This window comes from Salmo salar, chromosome 06, assembly GCF_965601325.2.
Source record: "Salmo salar chromosome 06, fSalSal1, whole genome shotgun sequence".
NCBI lineage: Eukaryota > Metazoa > Chordata > Actinopteri > Salmoniformes > Salmonidae > Salmo > Salmo salar.
Window position 1 is genome coordinate 38607989 of NC_138296.1, and position 17254 is coordinate 38625242.

A 17254-nucleotide genomic window follows, 5' to 3' on the forward strand; every position below is an offset into this window, starting at 1 on the left:
GATGTTTTTTTTCAGCAGTTCGGGCACACCATTTTTTTCTCTCAAGGCAAGCGGAAGTCGGTCGATGAAGTCTACGCCCCCTCGTCGGCGATTGGTCAACAGTAGGGCTACTTCAATGATGTGCTGTCTCAAAGAGAAAAGTATCGCCCTCATCCATATTTATTCCCTTTTTCGTTTTTTTTATTTAACCTTTATTTAACTAGGCAAGTCACTTGAGAAATACTGCACCAAATATCCTAGTCAAATGCAAAATTGCGTGACTAAAATTTCCTTAACAAAAACGTCAACATTAATGAAAAATGTCTTTGAGATATGCGGGGTTCAAAACTGGTAACTCGGAAATCTCCTACTTCCGACTTCAGTCCATTGGAAACAACTGGGAACTCGGAAAAAACGAGCTCCGACGGGAAAAATCGATTTGAACGGTCATCCAACTCGGAATTCCATCTCGTGAACGAGGGGCACTTTCTAGATCTCCGACTTTCCAACCATAGGATCACTGACGTCATGATTTGACCTCGTATTTTTCCGAGTTCCCAGGTGATTTGACCTCGGCATTATTATATCTCTGCGGTATCATCATGCTTTATCCTAAAATGTGGTCTGAGGTGCCGTATGGATGGTGTGACGCGATTGCGGGTCTCCAGAGGCATGCAGAGGTCAAATTGAGTGGAGGTTTGATTGGTTGACAGTAGATGAGAGGGGGGGGGGGGGTCCTAGATATACACAAACGCACTTTCTTGACAACTTCCTTCACAACAGCTCTGGGCTGCTCTGCAAAGCACAACAAATATGTTTGCTCTGACTTCTGCGGAGGCCGCATTGCAATGAATACTGTATGGTCAATGCAGATGACGTATTGACCATGCAGCGCCTTTAAGCTCTCGTTTTTTCCGAGTTTCCAGTTGTCTAGAAAGCAACATTCTAAAGGCCAAAAGTTTTCCTAACCATAAAGCAGTTTATGTACTTTATTTTTAGAATAACTTTCAAAAGCTATTGTATTGTGACTAGTGACCAAAGGCAAATGTAGGCAAACCGCAACTACTAATATTAATGTCTATGGGTGTTAGAAAAGCGCTATACAAATTCCATGTATTATTATAAATTATTCAAGAATTAAAAAAGATGCTCTGTTAACTAATGAAGGTTGTTTAATGCTGATGTTTAGCATAGGTAGACAAGAAATACAACATAAAAACATAAAGACACGTTACTACTAAGGTTTAATTCATCATATGAACATGAAACTTCCTTTTTACTGCGGTAGAACTAGGTTTCTAAATGGGTGTGTGTGAAATGTATCTTTAATTGTATAAAATGTAGCTTAGTAAAACAATAAAATTGGGCGATAAACATTGGGATCTATTGGAGCCTTTCCAACTCAACCCACAGCAGTGCCTTCTGCTGGCTGTGGATGACATTGCGTATGGCGAGAAGCAGATCCTCGGTGCAGCTCCAGGTGCTGGGTTCCAAAGTGTGGTAGAGCAGGGGCAGGGTCTCCAGCTGCTGCTCGTCCGCCTGACACACCTCCTCCATCACGCCATCCTCCCCTCGCCCGGTCAGCAACTTCCTGTCAATGGGGCAAAATAGATAGACTTTGTAACTAGTATTTATAAATTGGATTAGAGAACATACAACTACAAAAATAGAATAACTTATGATCTAAAAGTGTCTTGTAAACACACACAAATACAGATAGTCAGTCAGGCACCTACTTTAGCTTCTTGTGTTTTTTGTTCTTGGGTCGGATATTAATGACGATAGGGTAGACCCCCTGCCTCAGGAGGCCCTCCACACTACTCAAGCCCAGCTCCAACAGACAGTGCTTGTCCTGAGAGACAAGACACAGAAACTGATATGGGAGAGGTAACCCACTGGGTACAGACATCAGTTCAACATCTAGTTTTGATTTACATTAGGTGAAGTTGTCAACTAACATGAATTCAATGTGAAATCAACAAAAAATGTCACCATGTCATTGGATTAAGATAAAATCTTTGATGGAAAAAAAGACAAAATTCCCTTACGTTGATGACTTTTTTCAAATCCAATCAGTTTTTATGTCGATTAAACATCATTACATAACATTTTCTTGTTGAAATATCGTGGAAGCAACATTTTGGGGCTCCCAAGTGGCACAGTGGTCAAAGGCACTGCATCTCAGTGCTAGAGGCGTCACTACAGACCCTGGTTAGATTACAGGCTGTATAACAACCGGCCGTGATCGGGAGTCCCATAGGGTGGTGCACAATTGGCCCAGCGTCGTCCGGGTTAGAGGAGGGTAGGCCATCATTGTAAATAAGAATTTATTTCTGACTGACTTGCCTAGTTAAATAAAGGTTAAATAAAAAATACAAATTGACACAACCAGTTTTTGCCCCATGGGAAGTGTTTTTTTGTATGTGTGAGAGAGAGAAAGAGAGAGAGAGAGAATGAATGAATGAAAGAGTGTATACCTGGCTTATTACATCCTGAATAGACTGCAGACTGATTCCAAGAGCCTGCTCTGGGGTGGAAGCATCTAGCAGGAAAACACTCTTATCATTTCTCTCTGTGGCCTGGATTGGCTCTGAAATACATCACTCCATGAGAAGCGATAGAGAGACAACATATCTACAAGTAATTACTTTAAAACACAGCCGACCATGCAAGAAGGACAACAAGCATGCAACTAGTGCTTCTGAAATTGAGTGTGTAGTGACAGTATGTAAATAACCGTGTGTGTGTGTGTGTGTGTGTGTGTGTGTGTGTGTGTGTGTGTGTGTGTGTGTACCTGGTTGGCAGGTGTTGAAGTCCAGTCCAGACTCTGCTGGCTGAAGCAGTCTCTCTATGAGGCCGCGAGAGAGTAGGGAGGGGGAGAAGATGACAGGCCGTTTGGTCTTGACCTGTATTGGCTGGACCATACTATAAGGAATCAGGTGCTCCTCGTGACCTGAGCAAAGACACACACACACATTTAGGTTCATGCATTTTTATCTTACTATAGTCTTCAAAGGACAAACAAAAATATCAATAAAGTCATATGGGAGGAGCTTACGGTTGCTGAGTGTGTAAAGGACCTGTGGGGTGGAACCAATCCCACGACAGCTGGGGGACACAGCCTTGACCAATCGCACACGCTCAGAGCCCTTCTTGGATACCTACAGTGAGGAATGGAGGAATTAGTAGTCTGGTTACCCTTGGTTACCAGAGATTCACACACAGTATTTATGCTGCAGTAGTTTATGTGTCGGGGGGCTAGGGTCAGTTTGTTACATCTGGAGTATTTCTCTTGTCTTATCCGGTGTCCTGTGTGAATTTAAATGTGCTCTCTCTAATTCTCTCTTTCTCTCTTTCTTTCTTTCTCTCGGAGGACCTGAGCCCTAGGACCATGCCTCAGGACTACCTGGCATGATGACTCCTTGCTGTCCCCAGTCCACCTGGCCGTGCTGCTGCTCCAGTTTCAACTGTTCTGCCTGCGGCTATGGAACCCTGACCTGTTCACCGGACGTGCTTGTTGCACCCTCGACAACTACTATGATTATTATTATTTGACCATGCTGGTCATTTATGAACATTTTAACATTTTAACATCTTGACCATGTTCTGTTATGATATCCACCCGGCACTGCAAGAAGAGGACTGGCCACCCCTCATAGCCTGGTTCCTCTCTAGGTTTCTTCCTAGGTTTTTGGCCTTTCTAGGGAGTTTTTCCTAGGGAATTTTTCCTAGCCACCGTGCTTCTTTCACATGCATTGCTTGCTGTTTGGGGTTTTAGGCTGGGTTTCTGTACAGCACTTTGAGATATCAGCTGATGTACGAAGGGCTATATAAATACATTTGATTTGATTTGATTTTGATTTGAGTAGGGACAAGAGGAGACTTACTTTCTTCTTGAAATCATTCTGCTCCAGGGCTATGGTACGTAACCTCACCAATAACAGCTGCTGGGCTCTGAGATAGAGAAAGATTTAGGGGATACACATTTATCACTACGTGTCCCATGCAGTCTGTGAGTGCAGTCTAACAAAGCTAAACATTTGCACAACTGTCTCTTATAGATTAATGGAACGTTTAATCTTCTTCTCATGCTTATTAAAATGTCTTACATTATATAACCCGTTCATTTGAACTCTGTCACAAAGGTATTATTACAGTACATGGCACCTCTCCCTTACCGGTTGTAATTGGGCATGACCCCCGCCTGCAGGGGCTTGGCTGTGCGGGGGTTCACCAGGGTGCAGCGCCACTGGTACTTCCCATTGTAACGGGTGTCAGTGACGTGTATTATGTCATCACAGCGTACCCCCAGACAGGGCAGGTCGCTATGAGGGTCCAGGTCCAGGTTGACACGCACGTAGAAGGAGTCAGCACCGTAGAAGGTAGGAGAAGGGAGCTGGGAACATAACTTGGAGTAGGCTGAGAAGAGGAAAAGGGGTGGGCAGTTAGTTACACACACTCTATTCTTTTATCTTGTTTTGTTCTATAAACAGTCTGACGCCTGGATAAAGGCCAAGACCATACACTATAAAGGTGTACTGTACTGAAAAAGCACATCAGTCAAGGAAAACAACTGTAAAAGCTGTCTCAGAACTTCACCCTCTGTGTTGGTCTGGTGTTTGAGAGAAGAGGGCTCTGTCCACCACTGCAGAGAGAAGTGGGCCACCTCTCCAGTGCACTGGCCCATCAGCACACTGCCCCCACCAAACAGAACCTTCTCCAGCTGGGCAGGGAGGAGAGTGACAGTTATACTCAGGCCTGTGTGGCTGTTTTTCTACTATCTGTTTGCCTGTCCATCTGTCTGTATGCCTCTGTTTCTCACCTCCAGTAACTCACTGCCCTCCTTCAGACCACACTGCTCAGCAGGAGAACCAGCTCTGACGCTGCTAACAAAGATGCCTGTGCGGTTGCCCCCAATGATGGTGATGTCATCTGCCAGGCAGCCTCTTCCTCTTTTGGGCATGGTGGGGGGACTAGGTACGGGGGACAGGGGCTTGAAACTGAAAGAGGAAGTGGAAAGAGAGATGGTAATTGCACTTATCAGTATACAGTTAAGATTATATCTCACACCATAATGGGTTAGCAAGTGTACCTACACTACGTTGGATTAGCTGCCCTGATGTAGGCAGCAAAGAGATGGAGACATACCCGAGACTGCTGTAGTTGGGTTTATGGGGTGGGACAGGGGGCAGGTTGACGAGGTCAGGGGGGAAGAGGTGAGAATGCAGGGAGCTACAGGAGTTCGACAGGGAGACCTCACTCTGGACTCCTGAAACACAACATAATGAGACATCACTACACACATCTATACTTAGCAGGGGTTACAGGTATTACAGGTTGCTATAGACTTAGACAGACAGGTGGGGATGTACTGAACTGAACCAAACCTGTGAGGTTCTCATTCTCATCACTGCCCCAGGAGTCCAGGTCAAACCTGTAAAGGGATAAGATCACAATAGAGGAGTTTTCATCATAATTTATTTAGTTTTAAATGCATGTACAGCATAACATGGGATTTAAGAGAGTGATATCTCCATATTAGAGAATAATGTAAAAGCTGACTTGCTATGGTATGACCATAAATATCCTCTTAAATTAATAATAACTCTAATTCCTAATTCTATGGGTATGACATACTCTATGTTGACCCTGCGGTTGATGGAGTTCATACAGGGAGGGAAGGGGAAGATGGAGAGCCTGTTAACATCCCTCTCACTGTCCACTGTCTGTAAAACACACAGGACACAAACAAAAAGGGAAATAGACAATGACTAAAGCATCGATGCAGGCCCACAATTTAAACCTATTCATTGTCTCCTTGACAACTTGAAAAAGTTGATTAATTATTCAGCAATCCACATATACTGTGTGTATTCACAGCTAAACTGTTCAGTGAGAAAAATACATTTGTTAATATAATACAGATGAATACTAGATGAGACATGATGCTTTGATATGTTGGAATATCACAAAGTGTTGTGGAGTAATTCAACAACTCACTGGTGTCAAGAGATTGTCCTCTGAGTTTGAGCGGGAACCTGCAGACAAAATAATGTATTTAGAAGTCCAAGCCTATCCTCTCTCATCAAAGTTGTCAAAAAAAAAAAAACATTTGTTTTGGCCATGCCTATTTCTATCATGTCTTATTCAAACAGTAGTTCAAATACAAGGTTTATCCTTCATCAGCTACAGTGATGTAAAAATGTTGAATAAATAAAGCAAACATGAAAAAAGAGGGATTAACTCAGGAATGCTCTTTTCTTCAATGCTATCCTTGCAAAACCTGAATCCCCTAATCCAGTTGTCCCCAACCTTTTTCCGTTACTGTACCACAAAGTATATTTTGCTCTGCCCAGAGTACCCTTGAAGTACCCCCTCGTGTGCATTTACCAGTAAGCCTATGGTCTGGTGAGTCTTCTCAAGTACCCCCTATGGATAGGTCCTAGTACACCTGGTTGGGAAACACTGCATTCATCTCAACTCTACCCCCTGTATATAGCCTCGCTATTGTTATTTTACTGCTGCTCTTTAATTATTTGTTACTTTTATTTCTTATTTTTGTTGGTATTTTTCTTAAAATTGCATTGTTAGTTAAGTCAGAATGTCACTGTAAGGTCCGTTGTATTCGGTGCATGTGACAAATAACATTGGATTTGATTTGAATTGAAATATAGGCTTACCTTCGGAGTGGTCATGGGTTTGGCCTGTAGAGGGAGACTGTGACACAGAAATGAAAACAGAGACGTCATCAACATCTGTTCACTGAAAGGTATCCTACAGGTACCAACATGCTGACAGTTACACAAATTCCTCTCTGGCAACATCAATTCAATTCAATTCAAGGAGCTTTATTGGCATGGGAAACATATGTTAACATTGCCAAAGCAAGTGAAGTAGGTAAAAAACAAAAGTGAAAGAAAAAATACATAAAACATCATATCTCTAACTCCATGCAAAACAACAATGTGACCTAATTAGCACACATGAGTTGCTTCACCCTGATCTAAAAAATAATATTCTCTGTAGGTAGACCATGAATAACCATGCCAAGTAAAATGATCATTATTGTTATGGGGATCAGCTCAATGGTACCTACTTAAGTACAACTCTGTGAATGAGTCAAATGAAAAGACAGGTTGGACAGCCACATTGCCACACTCTTCAAGGAATATTTATTACATGATTATGAAGAGATAAATGTTGTGGCTGCTGTTGATGGTAACACTATAATGTTGCTAATATTCTAGCTGCTGCCAATGAAGATGATAAGATGGCGATGAACCCTGACCTTGCAGAGCAGCTGGTGAGTGCCGTTGGGCAGAGGGCTGAGGTCTAGGGAGCAGCAGGGCCCGTAGCACTGGTCCTCGCTGCACAGAGACAGGTGAGACTAGGAGAGGGACAGAGAGATAATCACATTAGAAGAGTACAGGAGAAGGCTAACAGGTCCACACTGTAATTTGATTATCATATTTTTGTGAGTGTGTGAAACTGTATGTCTGACAGAATAGGGAAACACACTTGTGTTGTGCAAGTATAATCAAAAGTGTGTACACAGTATGTGTGTACACACAGTAGCTGAGACTCACACAGTGCAAACAGGGGGAACTCTGCTCCCTGCTCCTGTCCTTCTCTTTCTCCAGCTCTCTTTGCTGCTGCTCTAGATTGGCCTGAAGCTCTGCGATGCGTTTACGTAGGCGGTTCTTGTCCAATAGGCAGTCAGTATACTCCAACTGCAGGCTGTCTCGACTGCGCAGAGCCTGAAGGATTTACAGTATCAGAAGGAGAGAACGTGCCAAAGAGATGAGTTATGAGGAGACAGACAGACACTGAGTGGGGGAGATACTGAGTAGTGGAAACACCTGCGTGACTAGACAAAAATGATGTATTACGGTGAGTAATGGGACAACTATGTAGAGAAAGGCCTTATATTATCCAGCAAAAAGGCCTCAAACTCAACACTCCGACCTCAACATTCCTCTGTGCATGTGCATTCAGTGTCCAAACAGCCATGAACTATTTAAACCAACAGAAACAAAAACCTTACCACACATTGATTCGTTGATTCTAACCCATATCCCTACTCAGACCTACTGACCTGGTCCCTCTCCTTCTCCAGCTCCATAATCTGGTTGAAGTAGGATATGCTCCTTTTCTGTTCTGTCTCCCAGTCCAGCTGGAGAGTCCTCACCTTCAGCTGCAGCTGCTCACACTGAGACTCCAGCTTCACAACACAACACACCATACCATCAAAGACAGAATAATACAATTGTGTTGATATACAAGAGGCATGTTTTAACACTTTATGAAACCTTAACAAAGACAACTTGAAAAACTATCATCAGCTCAGTGACTTCTGAGAGTAAATTTACGGGACAGAATGGCGTGAATAGGCTCTTTCTCTGCTCTCACCTTGTCCCTGAAATCCTCAGAGCTCTCCAGCTCTCCTTGTAGTCTGGCGATGTTGCCACACAGCTCGTGTCTCTGCTCTGCTGCCTCACTGCGGTCCTGCTTCAGGATGTCCAACAGAGCCTGAGGTGAAAACGGAACAACACAAGAGTTAGAGCAGCACTGTCGGAGCGGGAAAACATCACAAACTCACAGGGTGAATCAGATTCCCTCTGAGTGGTGGCTCTCACCTGTGTTTCAATGTGACCTGACTTGTGAATGTCAATGTGCTGTAGTGGCTTCTCACTCTTCTCCGGAACAGCGGGGGTGCCGTTCGTGCGATGGGCGACACTACTGTTCCTTCTGACTGGCGCCGTAGAGGCAGGGCTACTGTCAGTCTGTTTCTCTGCCTCCATCAGTCTGGTCTTCAGCTGCTCCATCTGTAGAAAAGGTTGAGTAAGAATATTACAAGGGAATCCTACCAGGGAAAAGGCTTCCTATAAAGGCATGTCCCAACAGCTCTTTAAAATAAATGTATACCCTCCATCCACCCTTTTATCTTTCACCAGCTGCTTTCTTCTGTCCCAGTCACCTTCCCTCTCCTTCAACAACCCATCAGACCCTTTGTCCCCCTCTCCTCTCTATACCTGTTCCAGTAGCTCTCTCTCACGTGCGGAGGCCTTGGCCTGATCCTCCAGGGCACGAGAGTATTTCACAGCCTGTTCCAGGTGTCTGTCCTTCAGCCGGCCCAGCTCCCTGCAGCCTGCCTCCCAGTCCTGACGCAGCCTGTGGGAGACACATTCAGCCAGCTCTCAGTACACTGGACATAGAAACTGTACATCCCTATTAAAGAAATGTATGACAGCCATGGACCATGGCTCATCATGAATGTAGTTTATGTATATCATTCTCGATGTTTCAAATTCCGGTCTGAATACTGTCATTCACCTTGGGTGTAGTGCACATTGTTGGGCCCTGTGGATAACAACCAGATGTTTGTGTGGTTTTACCTGTGAAGGTCAATGAATCAAACTTTAATGCTTCTCATACTGTCATTTGTCTCACAGTTATTTAAGCCCTGTATGTGTGGTTCCGTGTGGTGTACCTCTCCATCTGCAGCCGGTCATGTCGTAGGTCCAGTGTCTTGCGTTCAGCCCGGCTGCGCTCCTCCTCGGCCACACGGCAACGCTGAGACAGGCGGCGCTCACACACGCGGCTCCCCCGCAGCTGCTCCCTCAGCTTACGCACCTCGAGCAGCAGGAACTGAGTCAGGCCCTCTGGACCCTCCTCATCTGGGGGGGACACAGCAGTGGAGGTAAATGGGGGATGGGGGAACACTGGTCATACAGGAGTGGAAGGGGGATATTTGAGGACAAATCCTTACCCAAGATGATGGAGCAGCGCTGGGTGGGCTGTTGTCCAGTGAGCTGAGTGTATTGCTCGGGGTGGTAGAACTCCAAAGACTCCATGAAGGCCTGCAGGCCACGCTGGCCCCGCCCATGCAGGATGTCAATCAAACGTCCTGATTAACAGTTATGACATCATTAAAGTTTATAAGATGAGGACGACAATACATCCTGAAGATGGAGACACTGTAAGTACTGTACTGACACAAGTGTGAAAGCTGCTCATGTTCCAGGTCATTTTTTGTCACCTCTCTAACCTCATCTCTCTGTTTCTTCCTCTCTCCCTGTCTTTTTCACTCCCCATCTGTCTACCTCCTCCTTTATCTCCCCCTCTCCTTTACCTAGCTAGTGGCCAACCCTTCATTCCTTTCATCATGATCTCCTGCCTCGTTACTCATACCCGTCTCCCCTCCCTCTGTCTCTCACTCCCCTCTTGCTATCCTTCCTAACCACCTTTTTCTCACACGGCACAAACCCCTACTTACCTCATTCTCTCCGACCTACCCCTTCTCTCCCTGCCTCCTCTCACTTACCTTTTACACTCTTCTCATTCCCTTCCATAATTTTTCTCTCATTCTCCCTCTCTTTTTCGCTCCCACCAATTCCCTCTACCTCCCTCTCTCTCACCAGCCTTGCTGATACGTAGTGGGTACTGGGTGGAGTTGAGGACCTCATCCTCATCCTGCTCGTCGATGACCTTGCACTGCCTCAGGTAGGGGGTGAGCTTGGCTGGGTTCAGGATGCGGGTCAGCTTGTGCCTCACCCCCTCCACCCGGTCCCACAGCTCCTCACAGCACTCCTCAGAGAACGGGGACACCGGCCGCCCCTCTTCTTGTCCCGTGTCATAATCCTTCACCAATACTGTGATGCCTGGTACAGAGGAAGCAAGTTAATACAAGACTGGTTTGAAAGAGGAGCCAAAGTTATTCTGTGTTATAAAGAGAACAGGCTCAAACTATGTTCATAATACAGTTTTTGGCCATTGTCTGCTGCATTGTGAGAAGGAGCAGAAGGATTTACTTTTCTGGCTGCGCTCCAATGAAAGCTGGAGGGGATTATTTCACATTTAACATACATTACAGAACATTCGGAAAGTATTCAGACCCCTTGACTTTTTCCACATTTTGTTACGTTACAGCCTTATTCTAAAATGTATTAAGTAATTTGTTTCCTCATCCATCTACACACAATACCCCACAATGTGAAAACAGGTTTTGGAAATGTTTGCTAAAAAACAGAAATACCTTATTTACGTAAGTATTCAGACCCTTTGCTATGATACGTGAAATTGAGCTCAGGTGCATCCTGAGATGTTTCTACAACTTGATTCTACAACTTGAGTCCACCTGTGGTAAATTCAATTGATTGGACATGATTTGTAAAGAAACACCTGACTATATATAAGGTCCCACAGTTGACAGTACATGTTAGAGCAAAAACCAAGCCATGACGTCGAAGGAATTGTCCGTAGAGTTCCGAGATAGGATTATGTCGAGGCACAGATCTGGGGAAGGGTACCAAAAATATTCTGTAGCATTGAAGGTCCCCAAGAACAAAGTGGCCTCCATCATTCTTAAATGGAAAAATTCTGGAACCACCAAGACTCTTCCTGGAGCTGGCCGCACGGCCAAATTGAGCAATTGGGGGAGAAGGGCCTTGGTCAGGTAGGTGACCAAGAACCCGATTGTCACTCTGACAGCGCTCCAGAGGTCCTCTGTGGAGATGGGAGAACCTTCCAGAAGGACAATCATCTCTGCGGCACTCCACCAATCAGGCATTTATGGTAGAGTGGCCAGATGGAAGCCACTCCTCAGTAAAAGGCATATGACAGCCCGCTTGGAGTATGCCAAACGGCACCTAAAGGACTCTGACCATGAGAAACTAGGTTCTCTGGTTTAATGAAACCAAGATTGAACTCTTTGGCATGAATGCCAAGTGTCACGCCAGGAGGAAACCTGGCAACATCCCTACGGTGAAGCACAGTGGTGGCAGTATCATGCTGTGGGGATGTTTTTCAGCAGCAGGGAATGGAAGACTAGTCAGGATCGAGAGAAAGATGAACGGAGCAAAGTACAGAGAGATCCTTGATGAAAACCTGCTCCAGAGTACTCAGGACCTCAGACTGGGTTGAAGGTTCATTTTCCAACAGGACAACGACCCCAAGCACACAGCCAAGACAACGCAGGAGTGGCTTCGTGACAAGTCTCCACCCAGAGCCCAGACTTGAACCCCATCGAACATCTCTGGAAAGATCTGAAAATAGCTGTGCAGTGACGCTCCCCATCCAACCTGACAGAGCTTGAGAGGATCTGCAGAGAAGACTGGGAGAAATTCCCCAAATACAGCTGTGCCAAGCTTGTAGTGTCATACCAAGAAGACTTGAGGATGTAATCACTGCCAAATGTGCTTCAACAAAGTACTGAGTAAAGGGTCTGAATACTTATGGAAGTGTGATAGTTCAGTTTTTTTTTGTATACATTTGCAAAATATTCTAAGAACCTGTTTTTGCTTTGTCATTATGGGGTATTGTGTAGATTGATGGGGAAAAAACGATTTAATCAATTTTAGAATAAGGCTATAATGTAACAAAATGTTGAAAAAGTCAAGGGGTCTGAATACTTTCCGAATGCACTGTATACCAGGATGTAGGATTAACTTCTAGTACTATGAACACATTTGATGGTGCATTATCTGCACCAGTGATTTACTCAGATTTCTCCTGGTGTTGCACAAGGTTGGTTGGTGGGTCGTAAACAATGATAGGGAGGACATTCAATCTGTCTCAGAGCTCAAGAATGCAAACACTGGTGTGATTCATATCACACACTTAAAAACCTACTGCGATAGCAGACAAAGACCTCCTCAACTACTTAGGAGCAGTTGTGCCAACTCCCTGGACTAAGAAAAAACTTGTTCAATTGAGACTCTCGACACGTTTAGTTGTACAGATCAGGGACCCATGATCTAATTCCGTTACCATAATTCCATTACCGGGTGTAAATCCCCTTCCCTTACTGTAATTCAATAACCAAAATAGATTTTTTCCAATTTAAGGTGCCGTGTCATAGCTGACAGCCCATTTTTCTGCAGAACTCTGAAGCCACGTAATATATGTTTTAAAGTGAACTATTCAGAGACAATGAGGGGGTAAGTGCTCCATAACCACGCCCGCCTCGCGAACAGACAGACAGGTCGAAACACATCTGTGTCCTGTGGAATCTTTTCCTGTCATCTCTCTTTTGCCCATGCAGACTACTCATGTAGTCAATAGAAAACAGATATCGTGAGACCCTTTTTATCAAGAACAACTTTTTCCAAGAGCAGTGTCAACATCTCAAAATAAAAATAAACACCCCTCAGACTACTTGGCAATATGAATATTTACTACATTATTTGAAAGGAGCTTACAATACCAAAAATAACTGTGACTGACAAGACAATAAGGAGGGTGAAGTGTCATTCAGTGCCACAACTTTTCACCACCGATTTAGTCATCTAACTTTATCTGAAAAAGTCAGGTAAGAAATTCTGTAATATCATCTGTAAAAGAAATTTAGAAAATAAACATGACAAGAAGAAATCTTAATTTCCAACTTACCACTCATTGTCAAGGATTGATCGTGTTGTAAGCAAACTCCTCAGACAGATATTCCACTTTTCATTTTGATCAATCATAAAAGGATGAATGAGTACATAGAAACGTAAACTACTATTCCACTATGGCTATGCTATTTCGTTGAGAAGCTGGTTGTGTTGTACCTGGGACGCAGTATCACACTCCTCCCCAATTTTGCAGTCCCTCCTCCTCACAATTGCTTGCACATACCATATTCCACCAATCAGCAATTGTTCACAACTGTCCTGATCATTCCAGATGACCAAACCAGGATAAGTTTCCAACAACCGGATGTATCCGGTTTTCAGGGATACAGCTAATTCAACATAAGCTTCATTTTCTGCTGAAAACCGGATGTGGTACTCCTCTCAGGCATTTTCTTTTAAGCCTACTACTTTAGGTTATAGCCAGGTCAACCCAAATACTGTATCTCCAGTTAACCCAAGGGCGAAATCTTCTGTTTGAAAATTGAGAAAGCGGAGGAGTTTGACCGTTTTCATGCCCAAAGTTGACCGTTAAAGCTAATTTCCTGCAATAAAGTGTTCTTGGTCTTTGGAAATAGATATTCCTGTGCACACAGTGTATGGTTAACTTTAAACAAATGTTGTTAAAAAGGAAAGCCTACCATAGTTCAAATGTAACCAGCCATCATTAGGCTAGAGGACAACTTCCATTTCAACTGGCCATACAGATCTAAGATCATGAAGATCAGTTATTTTCACTGTTCAACTTTTAGAGTTTACTCCCTTCAACGCAATTAGGTATTAAAGCTGCTTTTGAAGAGGGGCTTGAGAAGGGCTTTTCCACAAGGTGGAGCAATCCACCCACTGCTTTACAAAGTTGCTCAGTTTAATTTCTCTTTCTTTCTTTCGTCAATATCTTTGGAAGTTCCATTGCTCACACCAATAACACCAGCTGTTTTTATTACATATTTGGATTAATTCTGTTGAATATATAGGACCGTTTTGTCCTATGTTATATTTTGTTAGATAGCTATACCCTGGGGCTCTTGCCCAGCAAATGACTCACCCTGGCCTGGTCCACTGACTGGTCTCTCTTTTACTACAAAATCTTGAATCATGATGAAAACCTATTTCCTAAAACTGCTGTAGCTGTCTACAATAGAGGGAACACGCCTTACATACACAATGACACATCATTTCATTTCAATATTATGTAATTGCTTTTGAAGCAATGAGATTTAGAAAAGCCCACTTATTGCATACAGTTAAGACTAATAGTGGGTTTAATGTGAGACAGGAAATATGGGGTGCTTGACAAACGAATGTGTCTTTCTCTTGACACACTGAAAGGAAATGTCAAGCTACCCTCGGTCCCTGGGCCTCCCCTGAATAAACAAGCAGACCAGTGTCTCAGAGCTGCTGGACTGAAGAAGGGCCTACAGCACAGAAGCCAAAGCAGTGGGGCCTACAAACAAAAAAACATAAATTACTTTGTTTTTAGATATTCATAGGCGCCTTAATGTTCAGAAATAGATGTTTGAAACCACTTCAGCACGTCCTCTCCCCCCTCCCCATCTCTCTTTCATTCTCATATTTTCTCAAAGCCCTCCCCTGCTTCTCACATTCAGAAGAACTATGGCCACAGGCCAGGCCCAGAGGGGACATCGTTCTTGTCATTTCTGAGGTGACAGAAACAGAGAGGGCATTGAGAGAGCCCCAGAGCCCATTGCTGCAGTGTTGGAATGTGTTGTCCCAGTTCAACACAACCACACTGGCCTTCACCCAGTAGACCCACGGCCCCATCTCTGACTCGACCCTCACTGTCGGCTCTGCTGCAGCAGAATCAACCCTTTGTCCACACAAAGAATGTGTCTTTCCTCACTTTTGGGGGGAAAACAGAGAATGAAAGAGTAAATTCTAATCTTGCTCTGCAATTTATTCTCCTCTAATTGTTCCCATATGATGTAGAAGAGATTATGCATGTTACTGATTTAGATTCAGATCAACACAAAAGATGCAACATCACCAAGGAGGATCCAGAGTGTCAGAGTGTTAGGAATGTTTTATTTAAACAAAAAGAAGTTAGAGGAAAAACAAAGAAGAGAGAAAAATAGGGTGCATCTATACAGAGACAAAATTACTCAGCCCATCAGAGGAGGCTCTCTTTGGGCATTATGCACTGTTTTCAAAAGTTGGAGGGGCTCTCTTTCAATGGATTCACCCTGAGTGATTTGTGATTCAAGTAAGTCAGCTGGGTAGTGACGTCTTTCAAAAGCCAATAACTCTCAGATAGAGGCTGATGATGAGGGCAGGGCCCACTGTGATGGTCAGGTGTCTCAGCAGCCGCTCACTCCAGTCCAGATAACACAACAGCTTCTAGCATTCTGACTGTCGCCAAGCTCAGTCAGTCAGAAAAATAATGATTTCCTGGAGACACAGTGACTGCTCCTCAAAAAACCGCCAATGCACTTCACTAAGGCATGCGTGCCTAACTGTGGAAGCACTGAGAGTAAACAGGAAAGGAGCAGGAGTTTCTCAAGATCCCGCGCTGCCCCCCCCCCCCCCCCCCCCCCTGCATGTCTAGATGTCTATATAAAGTTGGAGTGAGAGAACACAGCACTGTGAAATAACTTAGTACTCTCACTTAACCCACATTATTTCCTAAGTCCTATAATTAGTAACAATTATAGTCTGTATAGTTTTTTTATGATTGGACAGGTCTTATAAGCTCAGAGGAAACAGGATGTTTGCTGAGTGGTGAGTGACTGTCACTGGCAGCTTCTTTGTTTTGCTTTGTCAACGGCTGCTCAGCCAGCAATTACAAAACACAGATATACTTCACACAAATAAGTTCAGTCCACTTTCTTGGCAACAAGTTCAAACCCTGTGGTGAATTTTTTTTTTTAAATACAGGGTTACACACTTAGAAAATAGGTTTCCTCAAGGATTATTTGGTAAGGGTTTGTGCCCTTTAATGGTTATTTGCAGTTCAGAAAAGGGTTTGTTCATCTTTTTGTGATAATTAAAATGTAGGGGTGGCAGTTCATTCGAATATTTTGGGGTGTGGTTTTACCGTGAGTGAGAGTGTCATTCCAGTTGATCTAACCTGTTGTGTTATGTTTTTACATGTTAATTATGACTGTGGCCAGTGACGGTGTCTTGTGAAAGACTCACGTATGGCCTTGTGTCAATTGAGAACTGTTGACTAAATCAGTTCTCAATTCTCCCCTCAGGGACCCCTCGGTGTTCCAGAGCTGGCATGCCTGATCCAACTTGTCAAATAACACAATAATAACACCTATGGAATTGTAGCAATATAACATGCCTAACCAAAATAAAAATAAAACTTGCATGGTTATCCAAAAGGTTCTTTGTCGAACCTCTGAGATTGAGAAAGGTTCTTTATATAACTATTCTCCATAAAGGTTCTATAAAGAACCATTAAAAAGGGTTCTATCTAGCACCAAAAAGGGTTATAACCATAGCGAAACTCTTTTTGGTGCTATATATGAGTATGGTTCTTTATAGAACCTTAAAAAAAGGTTCTAGATAGCACCAAAAAGGGATCCGCTATGGTTAAAAGCCAAATAACCCTTATTTTGCACTATATATATATTTATATATACTGCTCAAAAAAATAAAGGGAACACTTAAACAACACAATGTAACTCCAAGTCAATCACACTTCTGTGAAATCAAACTGTCCACTTAGGAAGCGACACTGATTGACAATAAATTTCACATGCTGTTGTGCAAATGGAATAGACAACAGGTGGAAATTATAGGCAATTAGCAAGACACCCCCAATAAAGGAGTGGTTCTGCAGGTGGGGACCACAGACCACTTCTCAGTTCCTATGCTTCCTGGCTGATGTTTTGGTCACTTTTGAATGCTGGCGGTGCTTT

At 43.6% G+C, this 17254-nt stretch overlaps 1 protein-coding gene across 2 annotated transcripts; it reads right to left on the reverse strand.

Annotated features, from left to right (window-relative positions):
• Window positions 1–1133: 1133 nt before the first annotated feature.
• LOC106607148 (caspase recruitment domain-containing protein 10) lies at window positions 1134–13566 on the reverse strand. 2 transcript variants are annotated; one of them, XM_014203779.3, is made up of 24 exons: window positions 13369–13566; window positions 10398–10640; window positions 9749–9886; window positions 9470–9656; window positions 9012–9150; window positions 8616–8804; window positions 8389–8508; window positions 8075–8200; window positions 7566–7736; window positions 7268–7366; window positions 6660–6696; window positions 5980–6017; window positions 5617–5705; window positions 5367–5413; window positions 5128–5248; window positions 4802–4979; window positions 4579–4702; window positions 4158–4398; window positions 3867–3933; window positions 3038–3140; window positions 2774–2932; window positions 2457–2569; window positions 1716–1831; window positions 1134–1570 (listed from the first exon to the last, which is right to left on the reverse strand). In XM_014203779.3, the coding sequence occupies exons 1-24, from the start codon at window positions 13373–13375 to the stop codon at window positions 1363–1365; spliced, it is 3060 nt and encodes a 1019-aa protein (XP_014059254.1). In that variant the 5' UTR covers window positions 13376–13566; the 3' UTR covers window positions 1134–1362. The 2 variants fall into 2 exon arrangements, 1 of the variants encoding a protein (XP_014059254.1); XR_006770223.2 differs by having other exon boundaries at window positions 1493–1570; window positions 2457–2613.
• Between the last annotated feature and the right edge of the window lie 3688 nt (window positions 13567–17254).

Bases quoted from the DNA above. Each gene is read 5' to 3' on its own strand.
- LOC106607148 (XM_014203779.3), bottom strand. The intron at 5,414-5,616 runs GTATGTCATACC...ATCCCTTTACAG, and splicing joins AACCGCAGGGTCAACATAGA to GTTTGACCTGGACTCCTGGG. The intron at 4,399-4,578 runs GTGAAGTTCTGA...TCCTCTTCTCAG, and splicing joins ACACCAGACCAACACAGAGG to CCTACTCCAAGTTATGTTCC.